The sequence below is a fragment of the Etheostoma cragini genome, chromosome 19 (genome assembly GCF_013103735.1).
Source record: "Etheostoma cragini isolate CJK2018 chromosome 19, CSU_Ecrag_1.0, whole genome shotgun sequence".
NCBI lineage: Eukaryota > Metazoa > Chordata > Actinopteri > Perciformes > Percidae > Etheostoma > Etheostoma cragini.
Genome location: NC_048425.1, coordinates 12212059 through 12232044, shown reverse-complemented (window position 1 = coordinate 12232044; position 19986 = coordinate 12212059). Strand labels below are relative to the sequence as shown.

Below are 19986 nucleotides of genomic sequence, written 5' to 3'. Positions count from 1 at the left end.
AGTTCTGAAGGCAAAAGGGGGTCCAACCCGTTACTAGCATGGGGTACCTAATAAAGTGGCCGGTGAGTGTATATTAATATATTTACAACCAATTTTCCATCTACTTCTTGAAATTATTTAATTATATAAGATTGTGGATAATATTTAACATCAATTAGTATCACTATCAACCATGATTCAAATCATACGCTTTGTTACATTGGTTTGCTATGATAAATTATGGGAATAGAAAATTAGGGAAACCGTTCAGTTACCATCATGTATGGTCTACGCAAGGTACTAAGGTTCTTACATTACTAATAACCTAACACTGAATGACAGGACGGGAATAGGGAAGAAACACTGGCAAATTAAAAACTCATTGTGTGTCTTGGCTCATGGTCTGAAACCCATACTCAGTGTCAAGTATAATATTGACAGAGATTTAGCACCGTTGGGTTATGGGCTGAAAACAGGGACAACAATCGCGCCAGCAGGAGCCATCTGCAACACATTAACTCTGGGGCCAGCTTCACTTTTACAACCATTGGCTCCTTAAAAAACAACTTTCATTCTTTGGCTACTTAAAATCCCTTTTAATAGCCTATATATGTAGGTAAAGTATATAAATACAAAAAGAGAGAAACATGGTCTTACTTTATAATCTGTCTTCGTTAAAGGAATAATAGCAGTTTTCTATGCGTAGTTTACGAGATGCTGTGATGTCCTGAACATCATACGTTATTACATGCAGTCTACAGTTTACTTTACATTATCCATATGGTTCATAAGTGCGTTAGAAATTGTACTATATCAGAGCTGAGACCGACAGTGAAGTTACACAAGTGTGAGGAGGTGGGAGGAGAGGAAGAAGAAGAGGAGCGGCTCAGTGCGCGCTCTCACCACGCGCTGCTCACTCCCCCTGCAGGGAGACAAGCGCCACACATTTACTGAAATACCGGATGATAACTAAGGCAGATTTCAAAATAAAAACAAACAAACCAGACAGAATTGTATCAACTTTTGAATAAATATAATATTAATCTTTGGTGTCATATGATTTCTTTTCACTTTAGAACTTTGTAGTACTAATAATGTATACTTTAAATTCTAATACTTTATTAATCCCGCAAGGGGAAATTAGAATTTACACACAGTTGTTCACATATGCTCAGTGCCTTTACCTGCACTAAGGGAGAAACATCAGAGTGGCGCCCCAAGCAGTTAGGGGTTTGGTGCTTTGCTCAAGAGCACCTTGGCAGTGCCCAGGAGGAGAACTGGCATCTCTCCACCTAGCAGTCCACCACCATACTTTTGGTCCATATGAGTGCTTGAACCCGCAACCCTCCAGTTCCCAACCCAACTCCCTACTGACTGAGCTACTGTCTACTACTTCTCATCCTTTGTTGGGTTAATAATTCTAACTAAACAAAGATGGTAAATTGAGAAGAACTGTCATATTCCAATAATGTAACTTGGACGTTTCAAGGTTTTTTGGGGATGGTTATTTAATAGTGTTATGTTAGCCCCCTATCAGCCTAAAACACCCGCCAAATTGCAATTAGTCAAATTACCTGATTACCCAAACACCCTGAAAACCAAAACACATGCATCCGGGTGCCTTTGTCTGGTGTCGGGCCACCTACTTTGCCCAGCTAGTAATTTAAAGTATTAACAAGGCAACTGTCCGGGTTGCCAAGTCCTCAGGGAACCCAAAAGTTTCAGGTTCACCGTGTGTTTCTGTGATATGATTATATGCAAACATGTTTGGTCATACACAATAGACTTTAACCACTACAAGCACAATGTCAATTGAAATGGCAGGAGCCTTAAGGGGAAACTTTAAGGCCCTGTTTTTAAAAATGGCCCCTGAATTGAAATTTAAAAGCCTAGAGTTACATACCTACTGTAAAGCACTGCTGAACTGAGTCGCCATCATAGACCGTCAGTACATCAATATATATATACAATCTTCGGTTGCCATGCACCCAAAGCCTGTTTTCAGTCATTAGACCTTTATTCTGAAAGTAGTAACCGGAAGCTTCACGTTATCTATTACGAGTGGCTTTCCATTGGTCCAGCCCTACAGGAGGAGTGAGAGGCGACAGATAGGCGACCCACCGACAACATTTCAGACACTATTTCACTTTTGTCGGGACTACCGACCACCCAGCGACTGCGTGGGTCTTTTTTATTTACCCCATGACACCTACAACTGTGCGCGAGCGGTACGACAAATGCGTTTTAACGGCCGGGGAGCGGAAGTGAGAGAAGGGGGAAGTTGTGAGGGGATATAAGAAAATAATTACCCCCTTAAAAGTGTTTTTGTCAAGTTCAAGTCAAATTTCACCTTTCTAGAGGAAGGGTGGCCCTGGAGTGTTGGGGGCATGGACACCCACGTTAAGGAGGGACAACTTTATGTGCAGCATCAAAAGTTTGGAAAGGTAAGTTCAAGCAAAACAGTTATTATTTTTGCTAGTAGCCTACGGTTGTGGCGTCTTCATAAAAAACAAAAGATAACTGTAGCTAGTGACCTTTTAATAAGGAGGTTTTGAGGATGCTATAAAACATTAAAACTATAGGCAAAAGATAGAAATATATAATAAACATGTAATAGGCTATACGAGGACATAAACTGTAACAAGTAGCTCTTAAAGCCACTGAAACTAGTTAAATACGTCTCAGACACACAAAAGTCTCTTTATGTATATTATAGAAATGACTCGGGAAAAGTGTGATAGGCTACAGCCACTTTAAGGTCATTGCTGCCTCTCAGTAATGATGACTCATAATAATCTGTCCAGGAACATTAAAGGAATGAATGATAAAGTAGGATCATATCACGTTTTATGAGACAACTCGAGCCTTCATCAGCATAGCTGATTTTATTTAGGCCGATGGCAGTGTCCCATTAAGTCGTCTATATGTTTTGATCACACACATAAGTGACGTTAACATTGCACTTTTCGCAGTTGCAAACCATAAAGGAGCATTTTACGTCATGGCAAATAAATAGAGAACATACTGGTGCAATTACAGAGCGGTCACTGTGCCCAGCGTCTTTAAAGACAAGCGTACGGATGCAGAGAGAGGAAGTTATAGCAGTGGTTCACTGATCTGGCCTTGTTTTGATCTGGTGGTTTGGAGTGAACCGTGCACCTCCGCGTGTAAGCGAGTGTGCATGTGAATGTGTTAGTGAGCTGGTAAAAGCATGTTGCATCATTCAGTAAAAACACATGAAAACAAAGTGGATCAAAGCACTTTCTTAAATTAAATGACGCCAGGTTGGTAGAAGAGGTAGGTGTGAGAGTGTGTGTGTGTGTGTGTGTGTGTGTGTGTGTGTGTGTGTGTGTGTGTGAAGTGAGCTGGTGACACCTCACTTTACTGTATAATTGACAAAAAAATATCACGATTGCAATATGACTTTCCACAATAAGCACATCACATGAGACTGCACAGTCAGCTGGAAAATTGAGATAATGTGGAAAAAGACCATAATTAAAGAGTTTGCAGACATGTTTCCACTTAATCAAATCAGTGATAGCACCTGTGTGTGTGTCTGTGTGTGTGTGTGTTGCAGTCCTTGGCCTTTATGCAACCTTGCTTCTCCATTAGGGCCGCACAATTAATCGAAAACCTTTTCAAAATCTCAACTTGGACTAGTGCAATATCCAAATCGCAGGGGGGCACTATTTGTAAAAGGCAAAATATGTGTCAAACCGTTCTGAATTCTGAATAATAATGCCCTCCAATATCGAGAATCATATCGCAATCACAATATCAGTCATAATAATCGCAACAAGATATTTTGCAGCCCCACTCTCAGTGCACCGCTGGATAAGAACTCATTTACTCTTTCAGATTTGTAAGAGGGTCTTTGTCTCTCTGTCTCGCTCTCTCTGGTCATATGACACGGATCAACAAAACGTTCTGGCCCTGTTTCCTGCCCTGAAATCGCCCATCCACAATAGATATTCATACTCCGACAACACACTTTCAATGCCTCTTCTAAACAGTAGAAAATACAATAGAAAACGAACAAATCAAATTTCCACTTTTTCAGAAATAACGTGTTATCTTTGCAGATTAGGGGAGGAGAAAACTACAGTGGACAAAAAAAGCACCAAAGTAGAAAGAATAGCACAGGAAGCCGAACCCTGGCTAATCTGAAAGTGCTGAAACTGGTTTGAGGTTTGCCGGGGTGACTTATGCAATGGGTGTCAATCGAGCTGTCAGTGGACACACGCGCGCACACACACACACAAACACTCTTTTAGACATGTTCCCACGTGGTCGGAAAATGTGGCTTCTGACCCAGGTTTTTGTTTCTGACTTCAGTTTTGTCATGTGTGTAATCGGCCATTACAGAGTTAATACAGGGGGCTGTTAGGATGGAAACCATCAGGAGTTTTTACAGTATTAGGGAGACCAGTAACAAAAGGAATCAAGTAGAATATTTTGACATATAACAATAATTCTAAAATCTTCACACAGCGCTAAGTCATCATTACACAGGTTAAAGGACTACTGCAGTGATTTAGTATTGCACTTCCATAAAGTTTTGCTGTCTGAACTGAGCTGAGACGTTTACTGGTAGCATACTAATGGCCTCATCAGGGTTATTTAGTCAAACTTTGTGAAGTGCCCCATTAATGAAACACAAATTAGAAAAATGAAAAGTGCTCTCACAACAATGTCCCAGACTCCTCTCACACACCACTACAGCACACCGAGCACAAACATATCGGCTGTTTTCTCTCAAGGTTGTGTTCATAACATCCGAAGCATGTCACTTTCTCAGCCGATGAGAATCCCATCTGAACGATGGCGATGTGTAAAACATGTCAAATATTTGTGGTGACGTGGATGCGGAGCTGTATCTGTAAATGTGGTCACGGTACACGGGCCCGGTGCTTGATGAAAGAGTCCGAAACGTTCTGCTGTTGTGATTACAGTTTTTACACTTGCAGAGCTGTCATGTAGCAACATGCGCCTCCGAGCCATGTGATTGTGTGCATGATTTAGTGGGTAGGGAACTGTCTGTGAATTAATCTGCCTCACACATATTCCTATCCAAGAAGCTATGATCTGCATTTTGTAGTTTTTGCTGCACCCCCACTGGAGCTACGAAAAGCTTTTAGTTTGATGTTTTGCCAACCACCAATAAAGGCTGCTGTGGGGAGACGGTAGAGGACGCAGACAGCATCAGCCGGGAGCTAGCTCCCACTTGAAAAGACGAGGCGTGTCAGGACAAAGAGGTATTACACACCCTGAGGCTAGATTTATACGACAGGGACTCATGTCTAATAGTTATAACTGACAAATGGATTAACGGGATCCGTCTGATATTCTCTTCTCTCTCTTTGTTTATCAAAGTTAGAATCTCAGACGCTGCTATTTCTCAGAAAAGAAGCACCACATCATTTGTAGTATGAAGAACTAACTTGACGCGGTGAAGTGTGTAATTTCTCCATTTGTACTCTGCAGTGGGCGCATTTTCAGTAAGGACAGCATGGTTTAGTGACAGTAAGTTGAAAGGAATGATTAGGCATGTGCAGAAACAATGATTAGTTCTTACAGTTATTGTAATAGTTTGTGTGAATTGGACAAAAGGTCATTTCAGTCACTTCAACGTGTGATTGTAGTATTCTTTCCATAGTCTCTATTCATTGACTTTCTTTCCCCCATGCAAGTCAACATGAATGAACGTAACTTTGGATATTACGTTCTTCACAGTAATGGTCATCTCCTCTTAATTACAGACACAATTGTAGCTGTGGCCTGAATGTTTGAGTATAATTTCCGTACTGTTGGTAATGTAGGTTTAGTGTCGAGAGGAAACTGTAACTGAGACTGTTGGTGGATGTGGAGAACAATCCTCCCTATCATTCATCAGCATGCGGTGTGATGAACAGATAGTGGACCATTTCATATTGTTACAAACCAATCTTTTTGATTACAGTGCAGAGTAGCCCTCCTCTAACTCAGTGCAGACATTGGGACATTTCAGTAGGAGGGTTGGAGTGGGGGGGGTCATTTAGCTTGGATTGATTCAGATTCCCTCTGATTTCCTGTTCTTATCGAATTTTTATACGTCTGTGATTCTTTTTTTTTTAAACGGAAAATAAAATGAAAACTGAACCAAATTGATATCTTGTCAGGCACACATTTAATGTTAGATGTGCTAGCATGAGCCGATTCTGTGGCGTTGTGACTGGGAGGACTTCAGATCCGCTGCCTTCTTAGAACACGCTTCAGACTTCCTCCATAAAATGCAATTATCTTCCATTTTCCAAACTTTTGCTTTATCAATGTGTTTGATGAGAGAAAGGTAGCAGTAGTCAGCCGTGGTGAATGCTTTAGAGTAGGTGTGGTAAATATCTATATTATAAATGTGTAAATAATATATATTTTTGTGATGCGAGTCAACTGACACTTGAAACCAAAAGCCCATTTCTCTTTCTTTGCAGTCAACAGTGGATTAAAAGGTCCCATGGTATGAAAATTTCACTTTATGAGTTATTTTTAACATTAATGAGTTCCCCCAGCCTGCCTATGGTCCCCCAGTGGCTAGAAATGGTGATAGGTGGAAACCGAGCCCTGGGTACCCTGCTGTGCTTTTGAGGAAATGAAAGTTCAGATGGGCCCATCTGGAATCTTGCTCCTTATGAGGTCATAAGGAGCAAGGCTACCTCCCCTTTCTCAGCTTTGCCCAACCAGAGAATTTGGCCTATCCATGGGAGAGACATCATGGCTTTCAAACGAGCAAAGTGGCAGTTGGTCGAGGACACACCCCCAGCCTCCACCTTGCCCCCCAGATACAATATTAGTGGACCACTAAGGTCTATATAAAAGAGACTTTAGATACAGTATTAGGGGACCACTAAGGTCTATATAAAAGAGACTTCAGATACAGTATTAGGGGACCACTAAGGTCTATATAAAAGAGACTTCAGATACGGTATTAGGGGACCACTAAGGTCTATATAAATAGACTTCAGAGACAGTATTAGGGGACCACTAAGGTCTATATAAATAGACTTCAGATATGGTGTTAGGGGACCACTAAGGTCTGTATAAATAGACTTCAGATACAGTATTAGGGGACCACTAAGGTCTGTATAAAAGCACTGTTACTGTTACTGTTTTATTGCCTACCAAGCTCTTTTAAAGTGGCATTTAGTTTAGTTAGAACAACTTTTCTTGCTGTGAGGTAGTTATGGATGCATTATGTTTGTGGACAGGGACCGCCTTTCTCTCTAGCCTTTACCTGCTGGCAGAGCTGAAATGATTAGTCAATTAATCAATGAGGCGATCAACAGAACATGTGTTGAACTGAATACACTTGGGTTTTGGACTTTTGGTTGCTCACTCTGTATATCATTCTGTTGTAAGCATGCTGTCACTGTGTGTGTGTGTTACCTCGTGTGACCTACGTATGGATATCGTTATCTCCCTTGAAATATTTGTCTTCTCCAGAAATAGAGACGGATACATGGCCTGTGCACAACAATGCTTAGATTATAAGAAAATGTGGCATATTTTCTTTGGACAGTACATTTAAGACTCTTTACTGTAATTCACTGTCATTTCAGTTTTACAGCCTACTTAGTGTCTGTTTTGGTTAATCATTTTCAGCTAGTCCCCCCGTCCTGAAACGACCTAAAAAGGTGCCAGTGTGCTATTGACTTTACGCCACTCACAGGAACTACGGCTACCGCTGTCCTCTGTTGGAGTCCTGACATGTTTGAGAGTTTTATTTGGTAGACACAGAGGACTGAGGTCAGGGTGGCAGATCTGGGATCAAAGCAGTGGTCTGCCTCTCTCTCTCTAACACACACTTCTTCTCACTCATTCTCACCTTCTCTTAAATACAGTAAAAACCACACACACACGACACATGTGCACAGCTTTCCTCTGTTTTCCCTTTCCCTCCCTTTAACACACATTCCGCTACGATACACAAAAGGGCCTTTTTTCTCAGATAACAACACACACACACACACACAAACACACACACAATGACAGATAGGATTCTGTGGCAGTGACAGTTATGGATAAATGTACACCCCTGCCAGACAGTTCATAAAATGTACTGTACATATTGCAACACTATTCTAATCATTAAAACTACGGGTACTGGACTTAAGTCCCCACAGCAGCTTTTGAAGGCTGAATTTCCACTGAATTACACAGAGAAGATATCATGTCTCCCAAAATAATACAATAGTCAATGCATGAATGAAAACTGTGATGTAAATTCATAAACAAATGAATTTGATGACAGTTTTGAAGACATGACAGAATTACAGTCATATTTGTTTTTTATGCAAAATGATCTCACAGGAAAACCAAAGCAGCTAGAAAAGTATTGAAGGCCACTACATTTGTTCCTGAAACAGGTCATCATTTAGTCATTATATTCTTCCTTGGTTTCAAGTCATTCGCCCCGACAGCTTATCTGTTAATGTGTTAATGTACTCACTATGTACTGACTAGGCACACAAACAGGAACACTGTACAAGGCCTACAAAAGACTCCAACCTGTAGGCTACATTCCACATGCATGTTCAGAATGATGCCACATAGACATAATTCATTGCAAGATTTCCGTGTTTATAATTTTTTTATTTTGACGTTTATTTATACAGGTAGAAGTATTAGTTTGTCCAATGGAAACTGATGTAATTTCTTGTTATAGCTTGTTAGTTCTGTTAATTCTGTTCTAGTGAACACACAGGACAGCTCTTCCTCACTCTGTCATTATCTATTTTGCATAATTTCCACTCAGTGTATTAGAAGCTGATAACGGTCTGTTGCCTTATATGGAGCAACTGTTCCACACACACACACACTGCAGTAAGGACCATATTGCAACAGAGGTTAATGTTTCACACCCCGTTCATGTATGCTGCACAGTCAAACGTCAGTCTGTATGCAAGTGTGTGTGTGTTTATGGATGTGTGTGCATGCACTTGTGTACAGCAAATGATGGTCCAGAATGCACCAAAGGAATACTTACAAAAATACAAACAGATGCACATTTATGTACATACACTGAGCCACACCTGGATGCAGAAGAAGGAAGAGAAGAGAATCCTGGGTAATGACAATCCCACACATTTCCTGTCCTTTCTGGCAGTTAGTTTATTGGGTCAAAGTGGGTGCATACACATGTGCATGTGCTGACTTGTGAAAGATGGTGTGTGTGTTTGTGTGTGTGTGTGTGTGTGTGTTTTAAAAATGTATTAAGTTGGCTTTCATGTGTGTGTGCACCTCTGTACTTGTCGTTTTTGTTTTAAACAGATGAGAGCTTTCATGCAGTCCAGTCCGGTTTGTGCTTACTGTTAAATTGAATCGAGGGTTGTGCAGAATATTTCATGCAAATACTATAATTCCACATTTAGGCCGACTCACGTCTCTCATTTCCATGCTATGAATGATAAGGAACAAGCTGATATGTTGTTACATGTGACCTACTAACCCGATGGTGGAAAGTAAAAATTGTACATGTACTTATCTACCTGTCCACGTACTAACTTTGAGGTTCTTTAATTTCACTTAGGAATTTCCATGATGTGCTACTTTTTACTTCTACTTCACTACATTAAAGAGGGAAACTCCTTCAGTAAAAGTCACTAGTTACTCTGCAGATTAAGATTTTAAATACTAACCATAGGATGTGTTTATAATATTTGATAGATTGGTATGTATTATGTAATAAACTCACCAACAGGGTCCTGGTGTTGTGCATGCAGGTTGGTCTGTCATGTCTTGCTGGGACATTCAGGATAGGAGCCATCGTTAAGGTTATTAGTAACACCTGTGCTTTTCTGACAAATATCCTGCAAGACACAAAACTTAAATAGACAAACTGAAGGAAAAAATCCCACAAATGTTTTTTTGTTTTTTTTTGTGCAAAAAAGAAAAGAAAAGTGGTATTAGCCGATATGCAGTCATCCAATTTTTCAAAAATCATCATAATCACATGTATACCAGTTTCTGTAGTGATCCACATAATCCCACATGCAGTGTGTCATTGTGTCTATTGTTAACACTGAACATCTGGAGTCCTTCACATTCACTGTGGGTCTTAGTATTCAGTATTGTGTGTCATGTTGTTGGTCCCTGAGGAGGAAAAGATCATTGTTAGCTGTTGCTTCCTCACTGGTGTCCTCGGGGGGACGTGATGCACCTGTCGCCTTCTCTGGATTCATATTTTTAACCTGTTCGGGGCCACAGCACACTTCTTGTAATTTCGATGTTGGGGTCCTGATTCTAGGTATGACAAGGTGTCACACTTAAGTTGTACTCACTGAATCAAAGTGGCTGCTGATTGATTGTAGAGGAAACAATAGTGTGTGCTACCGGTCTGAGTCAAACGGCATAATCTGCATTATTTATCACCACACTAAGCCACAGTCAGTACATAAAAAGTAAGAGAAAGACCTGAAAATACTATTTTGACTCACAATCGTCTGTGGACAAACTGCTTTTTGCTTTTCCCCCTTACTGTCTTAACAAACCACATGCAAATGATTCTCCCCTCCCCAAAACTGGAACAAGACCCGTGGGTTGCGAATAACCCAAACATTTTTTTTATCAGATTTTGTCTTTGGTAACCTCTTTTTCTTCCCGCCATCCCTTCCAAACCTTTAGAAATAGCATTCTAGCATGTAATATAAAACTATCTAGAGGAAATAAAACATGTGCATCTTATTGTTGTATTACAAATAAAATATATTAAAATCATATCAAAAATAACAGAAGGTCTAGAAATTTTTAATGGCACCAAAATGGGAAAACATTACAGAAATATGATGTTGATAAGATAGAGATATTGTTTAGTGCAGCTTTAAATGTTCTCCTCTGTAACTTTTGCTCCTTTCCCACTCATCAGAAATGGAAGAAGAACTGGTTCGTGCTCTACCCAGCCAGCCAAAACGGCATCGCCCGCCTCGAGTTCTACGACTCACCCTCGGGCGGAGGGGGCGGGACCGTCGGAGGCTTGGGAGGCGGTACCAATGAGAAAACCAGGAAACTTGACAAGAAGATCATCCGCTTGTCTGAGTGCATCTCCATCCTGCCGGCGGTGACGGAGAGCTGTCCCAAAGAAAACATGGCGGCTTTCTGTGTGGAGACCAACGACAAGACGCACATGTTTGCAGCAGAGAGGAACGCCGCCAAGGACTGGATGGATACCATGTGTGACATCGCCTTCCAGGTAGCGTCACACCTTTTCTCTCCTCGTGTGAGTTTTTATGGTTTCCTAAGGTGTATATTTTGAGCTTGAATTTAACAAAGAAATATCTAAATGAAAAAAAACAACTCCTCTCCCTTTTTGGTAGAAAAATCTGAAGAACTGCTTTTTTTCACCCAAAATCTTTTCAACTGGGATTGCAGCTAAATTCTTTTTGTTTGTGTGTTTTCAAATGTTTTCCACATGTCCCTGAAGTCTTTCTACACACACACACACACACACACACACACACACACACACACACACACACACACACACACACACACACACACACACACACACACACACACACACACACACACACACACACACACAAGCATTGCACTTGCAGAAAGGAAGCCAGAGGGAGTTTCCAGGAGTTCATCCGCTTCGTTCTCTGTTGCACACTCAGCCTCTCTCTCTTTTTTCTTTTTCCTCCTTCCCTTCTCTCACTCTTTGCCTACTCTTATCCTTCCAGTGGAAAACCAAACTCCTGATTAACATACTATAAAAAAATCCTAATTTGGCGTCTTTCTCAGCTGGTTGACTGTCTATCTGTGTGTCAGCAGGGCGGAGGCGGCAGCAGCACCAGTACTGCTGCAGACTCTAATGGAGGAGCCCAGGACCTGCAGATGTCTGAAAACCTCATCTACTACTCCAGAGAGGAGGGTAAGGACACTAAACAAACAGTCTGGCCTTACATGAGTTTAAGAATCTGAAAAGAATAGTAGAGCATTACACAAAAATCATTAAAAAACAAAAGGTATTATTAAATATGCGAGTACTTTTGATTGAAAAAACTCGACCTGAATCGATGCAGGCAACACTGCAACACTGAGTACCTGCAGCTACGTGTACAAGCTTCCACTGAGCTAAAAAGGCAGTTAACGGGGCAAATGTTCTGGCGTTTTAGCTCAGTTGAAGCTTGTACACGTAGCTACAGCTACTTTTTGTTGCCTGCACTGATTCAGGTCGAGTTTTTTCAATTGAAAATACTTGCATAGTTATAGCGATCAAGATTAACAGAAAAAAATGGCCGGAATTCTCCTTTAAGTAAACCTAAGCAAAAACACCTCTCCTATGCTGTCATTGCAGTGAACGAGTTCTGGGTGAGCGTTCAGCGCACCGAGGCGTCAGAGCGCTGCGGGCTGGCGGGCAGCTACTGGCTGAAAGCAGAAAACGACATCTTAATCTTGAAGGAGCCAAAGACCAAGAGGAACGTTCTCGTGTGGCCCTACAAGCTGCTGAGGAGATACGGGCGAGACCGGGTGGGTGCCTGGGCTTTTGATGAGAGACAAAAGTTACAATAATAACAAAGACACATTACTCAAAGGCACTTTACAAGGTCAACGAAGAAGACAACAACAAAACAAAAACACGAGCAGTTCAACAACAACAACACCAACAACTAGAGATACATGTTAAAAGATGCAGCAAAACAGCATAGAAACAAGTTAAAAACAAACGGAAAACCGCTCTGACCCACCTGACGAGTACAGGCAGAGGAAGTTTGCTGTGTTAAATTTAAGCTGTGACTGCAACGATTAAAAATAGTTTTGAAGCGCAAATGACATTTCTAGCTGCAGCGTGTGTGTGTGTGTGTGTGTGTGAGAGAATGTGGTCAGAGCCTCACCATCAGAAGATAACTTTAGAGTCTGTGGCTGTTTTTTTGTCACTTCAGAGCTCGAGACCAGGTTTTTAAAATGACCGACCTTTAGTCTGTCTGTCTGTTGTCGGTACTTACGTCTATTTATGCACATGTCTGGACTGACACTTACTTTGACGTTGCACACACAAGATAAAAAGAATTGACTGCGTTGATCTAAATGTGCAAGGCTAGAAAGTAGCAAAGGAGGTCTGTTTATGAAATAGAAGTCAGGAGTAAGTGAGAGCAGTGAAGTAATACAGTTGATATGTTGAGAGAAATGAAAAGTAAAATCCAGTGGAAAAAGGAAGCAAGCATTTTTCTATTGCCAAAAAAATGATAAATGAGGGATGCCTGGAAAAGAGAGCTGGGACGTCTGTGACTAGCTTCCATTACTTCACTTCCATTTGGCATTTATTCAGACACCTCTGTATATATTTATTTAGTCACACTAACTAACTTTTCTTTCTTTCGCTAGGTGATGTTTTCGTTCGAGGCGGGCCGACGCTGCGACTCGGGCCCCGGTAACTTCACCTTTGAGACCAAGCAAGGCAACGAGATCTTCACGCTGGTGGACCAGTCCATCCAGTCGCAGAAGGTTCTGGCTGAGGAGAGCCAGTTCAGCTTGCCCGTCAACTTTGACTCGGACTGCCCCGCGTCACTGCAGCACATACGCAACGCCAATCCCAGTGGCGCAATGACAGGGAGCTACGACAGTAGCAGCAGCTCCAGCAGCCGGGAGGCTGACGGAGATTCAGGGGGAAGCAAACCGGGCTCTGCTGATGGCGTGCTCGGGAAGAGAGAGGGTGGAGATGGAGGAGGAGGAGGAGGAGGAAGGGGGCAAGGAACAGCAGGTGGACTCAAGGGAAGGAATTTACCAGAACCACCAGCCATGTTGGGGGTTTTGGGAGGTGGCGGGGCCCCTCCAAAGTCTCCCAGAGGGCAGGTGGCAGCTAAAGGTTTCTCCTTGGCTGATGAACATGCAGGTCTTTACTCTGAGCCAGCGGACTCAGTGCGCCTGCCTCTGCACAGCGCTGACTCCCTCTACTCTGACCCAGTGGACAGCATCAAAGCTCAAAGCCAAACCAGCAACCCTAGCCCTCCAGTGCCCACCCCACGCCTCCGACCAGTGGGAGATGAGGCTTCGGGAGGGGGCGTCCAAGGGGATCATCACCTTGGTGGCAGCAACCACAGGAAGCCATCGGACTTGTACTCACACGTGTATGACCAGATCAGCCTGGAGCTGAGCCAAAAGACCAGTGCGCTGAGTCTGAACGGGGCTGCAGGGGGAGGACGTGGGGCGAACAGTAACAGGCGACCCCCGGGAGGGAAAGCAGAAGGAGCTTCATCCCCTCCTGCTCTTCGTCTGGAGCACATATACGATGAACCCGAGGGTTGCGCCAAAGGAGGCGCCAGCGTGTCCACTAGTTCAGGGATGAGTATTTACGACGAGGCCCGTTTAGAGCCCCACAGCCAGAGGAGACAGGGAGAAATGGTGGCCCCGTCAGGCCCGGAGGGAAATTACAGCACCCCCTACCACGGAAAGCAATCGGAGTCCCACAGACACTCGCCTCCGCAGCAGGGCCCAAGCCGCGGAACGCCACAACTTCCGGCTCCGAGGTGGTCAAAACCTGCCACCGCCCCCAAGCCGGGCAGGGCTGCTTTTGCTCGTAAGGAGCCAGTGCCACTGCCCCCTGGGAAACATGGAGGTCCTGGTAGTAATGTTAAAAACAACAACAACAACAACAATATTTGGGGGGGAGGAGGAGGAGACGGGGGGGTGGAGCTGTACAGCAAAGTGTCTAAGCAGAAATCTCCGTCTTCTAATTCGTGCTACAACCAGAACCACCAGGCGCCCCTGAGGTCACCTGACATCATCTACGACAACTTGGGAAATGTTTGACATCCTTCTCTTGCTCCAGGGACTAAACATGAAATGTGTATATACTGTTGTGAAGAGAGGAGAAGTGCTAATGGAGAAAACTTGGTTGATGCCTTTATTTCCTGCTGTTTTCGTAGGGACTGAGCACATTTTTCCATCTGTGGACTGGCATAATTATTTGAGACAGTCGATTCCTTTGGAGTGAGATTAGATCAGAACTATGAAAAAACTACATTATGGCTGCATTTTGAGTGCAAATATTGTAAGGCCACCCTCTGTGTGTGTGTTTGTGTGTGTGGGAGAAAGAGAGAGTGAGTGTTTGCATGGTCAAAGCCATAACTAAAGTACTAGGCCACAGTGTGGTTGGAAGCAGCCACTTCACTTGAACACACACAGAAAAGGTTTGCCAAAAGGAGCCTGGCCTACAGGCTTCACTGTAACAAGCTGACAGAGCGGCTTGGCTCTTCTTTTATAAAATGTCCGCAGTGCTTATGAAGTCACTGAGAAACATGTTTTTGCACTGCTTAGGTTTAGAGTATCTTTGAGGCTAGCACTTTCTCAAAAGGAGCTCATCTTTTTTCTGTTTGTGTGTCCTGGACTCATTATCATCCTGAATCCCGATCCCTGGGCACTAAAATGTGACGTAGTTGTAAAGCGTTGTTGCTACTGTTGTGGAGGATGCATTTAAAGTGGGACTTTAAGACTTTAAGACTGGGTCTTGGAAACAGACATAACTGGGTCATAAAGTGGTCACGGTCCTCATGTAGCCTTTGAATACAGAGTTTTAAAAGTATCAATCCCCTGCAGTGTGTCGGTATGTGAATGGATGTGTCATAAACAGCTGTGCTGTCTGTAAATAGAACTGTTAATAAAAATGGCTTCAAAAACATCCAAAATTTATCCATAGTGGATCTGTGAATGAGAGAACTCCCCAGATTGCTCCATCACACCTTTCCCTTGATGTGTGTCTGTCCCATCAGGAGCCAATCTGACAGGTTTTAGGTTTTCAAAGACTTTCTCTCCTTCTGGACCAAATGGGACAGTAAAATAGTCTGACCTCATCCCTTCCTCTGCCACGCTCTGTTTTTTGTTGTTTCGGTCGTTTTCCAGCTACTTAATCACACCGTCCAAGTTTAGAGTAGAAAAAAGAAGCAAAAGACTTTCTTTCTTCCTTCCTTCCTTCCTTTCTCCCTCTCTTCATTAATTCTGTTGTTCCGGTTGCTCTGGTGACCGTTAATGGCGGCTGCTTCGTGTTGGACACCATGTGCATTTAAACTGCAGAAGGACTGTGAGAGGAGGACAGGAATACAATATGTTAAGACGGTTCAAATGGGAAGATAGAAGAAAAAAATCTTTTCCTTTTTATCCTGAGCTGAGGATGACCAAAGGAAAAAAAAGAAAAAGACGGGAGAGAAGGGATGAAAAAGATGCTGACATGATGAATGTTGGCCGGATGAACCTGTCTGAGTCTGGTTGGCTTGCATAACAGGTACAGACTGTTCCCGTCACTGCTGCTGCTCTTTATCCCCGTCATCCCTCTTTATCCCTTTTCTTTTCTTTCCTTATTTACCCACCTGCTGCTGGACTACTTTCTGGACAGGGAAGTCTTCCAAAAGTAACTTGATTACACATTTAGGCTACATTTTCTAACTTGTCTCCCCCCCCCCCTCCCTCCGCTGTGTTTTCAGACAGAGTGGGGGGAAGGAAAACAAAAAGAGAAAGAGCGACGACCCACGTCTGTCTTTGTCATTAAACCCTGGATGAACTCAATGGAAAAAAGTAGCATGGTACACACACAGCACACAGTACATGGTTGTGTTTTCATGCTTTATTATGGCTCGACACTTCCTCATTGGAATATCCCAAATAAGCTGTTTACGCAGTTGCAGTGTGTGTTAAAGACTGAAGCGCGTTCAGCGGAGTGTCTGGTTCTGGTTTATTTCTGAGAAAGGACCATTCAACCATTTACTTTATAATGGCATTCATGGAAACATACTTGGAAACCACATGGAAACCATACTTACGAAAGGGAATTTCTGCTGTTATGGAGAAAATGGAGAAGGATTTTAGAATTCCTTTTGTTAAAAAGTGAAATGAGATGAAAAGTGAAATCAAATTACCGCGTTACTGTGGATGAGAGTTAGATAGGAATATTATTACAACTCATATACGTTACATATGAAGCTGTGAGGTTGCCTAGCAACCGGCAAAGACTCCAGGAAGTCACTGCACCCGGCCGAGAAACAGTCCCGCACGTTATTAACCCGTAAATCCACAACATGTCATCCTTAATCAACAATCTTCTCTTCTAACTCTTAACTACAAAGCATGTAAACCTAATTTCAAACGGTGGTCAAACTTATCCTTTAAAGCTGTACTCAAGTTATTAAGTATTGTACACAAAGTTTAGGGATTCCAGAGGCATATTTTTAGAAATTGCTTAGAGGCAGCAGACGCTGAGATATCCTGACTTTTAGTTCTCTTGCGTTTCCTACAATGTCACCAACAGCATCATTTTGTTGAGGACCAGGCTGAGATAACCTTGATGACATCATTATCCAGAAGACATTTTGGCTGGAGGGCCCCTTTAAAGGCCCCAACATATCTCAGAGTTTCCTCTGTCACTAAACACAGAGCACAGGGTAGGTACTCAGACAGCAATCATCGGGTTTCAATGAAGAGTTGAAGTGTCTCCTAATGGGTTAAATGTAGTTTCTTAAGATCTGAAATACCATCAGAGTAGTAGTATCAAAAACACAACTTACTGACTGATTAGAACTTGTTTTTGGAACCCTAACAACACATTTGTTTTAGCTTTTCAAACTGGAAGTGGTTTAGATCTTGTTCCTGTGTTACAATATGCTCTTTCTGCCACCTCCTCTCTCTTCCTTCCCTCACATTTCTCTTATCTTCGGCTTTAACCTTTCACGCATCTGCGGAACAGCTCAACTGACTGCCTGTTCGCTGATGAATGTGTGTGTGTACGTGTGACATCTGCAGGCAAGTGAGAAATCTACAAACGAGCCTGCTGATGTCAAGTTTGTTCAGTTAACGGTATGTCCGGGTGGGACTATGTGTCTGCAAACGTCCCACCACCGCTGCCATATCACCATGTGTGCATTCCTGTGTGATTATGTGTGTGCTAAAGGTTGGCAGCCTCATAATGAAAGCATATCAGAGATATGCACTTCACTTCACAGTTTCAGATGTGTGTCTGTGATTTTCTCAGTTTTTCTCAGTTTTGCTGCAGGACACTAAAAGAACAAAAACTGATTCATTAATAAATGAGGTTGCCATACTGCTCATCAGATAAACATTCACACAAATTTAAACTCCGATGATAAAGCATCGAGGGGAACGCGAGGCAGTTCAGTGATTCAGTCATTTTGACATGGGACTGCAGGGCCAGGGATCAAACCACCAACCTTCCAATTGGCAGGGGACCACCCTACCACTGAGCCACAGCCACCCGCATCTGTCTACCATCAGCATTGCGTGACTGTCTTTGTCCCGTCAAGGTCTCTCGCTCTGTCTCTCTCTCTTTTTCAAAGGTCGTGTCATACTCAGAGAAGACGATCAGTCCAACAAGAGGCACTGAAAGTAGGTTTACACTACAGTAACAGGGGGAAGCTTGACATACAGTACTGGGAAACAAATGTGAAGATGAAGCAGGTTGAAAATGTTGCAACTTGTCTCCTAAAAAATAGGAAAAAAAAGGTAAAGAGACTGGAGTAAAACAACAGAAAGAACACAAGCACACTCCACGGCCGTTGCTAGCTTACATTAAACGTCTGTGCAGTTTGGATTGGCTGTTAGGGCCAAATAAACACGGTCCAGTCACATTTGCATGATTGACGGAAGGCACATTTTTGCTTTCTGTCTGAGTGTTATTTGAGTTTTTAGCTGCTTAGGGGCAATGAACCAAGCTGTTATCATAACACAGACACAGACTGGATGAAAATATGAATTTAATATAAACGTGTGTAAAAAGTGTGTAAAAAGTGTGGGTAACAGTAGCAATTTAATTTCATAAACTGATAATTCTAAGATTCCTAATAACTTATTGATCTTTTAGGGCTGTGGCATAAACAGCTAAATATTTCTTTTTCTAAAATGTCATTTTTTTCAGTTTATTTCCTCAAAGTTTTAAAACTCTTCCTTTTGAATGCAAACCACATGTGTTGAGACCCCACTTGTTTCTAATCTTGAAAAAAGTGTCACACCTGTCAGCTGCACTTAAGAAAATATAAAGCACAGAGATGAAACTTAACTCATGCATTTCCTCATTCTGTTTTAAGATTGCATTACACAAAAATATTAAAGTATATCCTCATTGACTGTGCTTATCTGTCGAGGAGTCATGTGTTCAGATGCACCTGAAACTGTCCGGTTTCCTCTAGACTCCGAGGACCACCAGCTGTTATTTTTAGCTGCGCGTGGGCTAAGCCATTCAGTTGTGCGTGTGTCTGAAAGAGTTTGTTTCACTCTCTTAACTCTCAGCGTTATCTAAAGGAAATGACCGATTGTTGCTCCATTGCCTCGAAAATAAAAAGGGTGCCTATGCAAAACTGTCTTTGTATGAAGGTGAAGTATGAAAATAAAGGGATTGGTAGTTTTTTTTAGCATGTCTCAGTGACTTTGTGACCCTGCTAATCCAAGAACTGTGCTCTGGAAAATCTGTATGGCAAAGTGTTCTTAGACCAAACTAGGTTCATATTTTCATACCTTTAAAGAGCTTCTTTTCTTGACTTGATTTGGTGATTTATGTTCATGATTCAGAGGCATGCTTATCAGCAAATCCAATTTCCAGACTTTTCAAGACGAGTACAGAACTTTCCGATATCTGTTAGTAGGATTATAGTTCCAGTCCTGTAGCCTCCTGACTTCGCCGCCTCACTTCCTCACAAAGATGCACATCCTCTTTCTGTTTTCACTCAGCTCTGCTTGTGAAAGCCTGTATAAGCCTGTATATGAATTGTGACTCATGTTGCTTCAATCGTCTGTGTACATTTGAGCCCTGTGCTGTTGTTGTTGACCAGTAAGGACAATAATCGGAAAGAGACAGTGTGTTAAGTTTGGGAGACAGATAGAGTCTGACAGAGTTTTCTTCTTTTCTGCAGATTGAGGCAAAGAAGGAAATGAGAATTGAGAATTAAGCAGGAAGTCCGAGCCCTAATATTATCCAAACTTAGATATGGTAGCTGATGAGACATACATAGAAATGTTATTGCAATTTAAGTC

At 42.3% G+C, this 19986-nt stretch overlaps 1 protein-coding gene across 3 annotated transcripts; it reads left to right on the top strand.

Moving 5' to 3' along the window:
* The first annotated feature begins 2031 nt into the window (after window positions 1-2031).
* dok1b (docking protein 1b) lies at window positions 2032-15636 on the top strand. 3 transcript variants are annotated; one of them, XM_034856592.1, is made up of 6 exons: window positions 2032-2423; window positions 10880-11203; window positions 11785-11887; window positions 12314-12486; window positions 13342-14372; window positions 14412-15636. In XM_034856592.1, the coding sequence occupies exons 1-6, from the start codon at window positions 2367-2369 to the stop codon at window positions 14764-14766; spliced, it is 2043 nt and encodes a 680-aa protein (XP_034712483.1). In that variant the 5' UTR covers window positions 2032-2366; the 3' UTR covers window positions 14767-15636. The 3 variants fall into 3 exon arrangements, with proteins under 3 accessions (XP_034712483.1, XP_034712482.1, XP_034712481.1); XM_034856591.1 differs by having other exon boundaries at window positions 11788-11887; window positions 13342-15636; XM_034856590.1 differs by having other exon boundaries at window positions 13342-15636.
* The last annotated feature ends 4350 nt before the right edge of the window (window positions 15637-19986 follow it).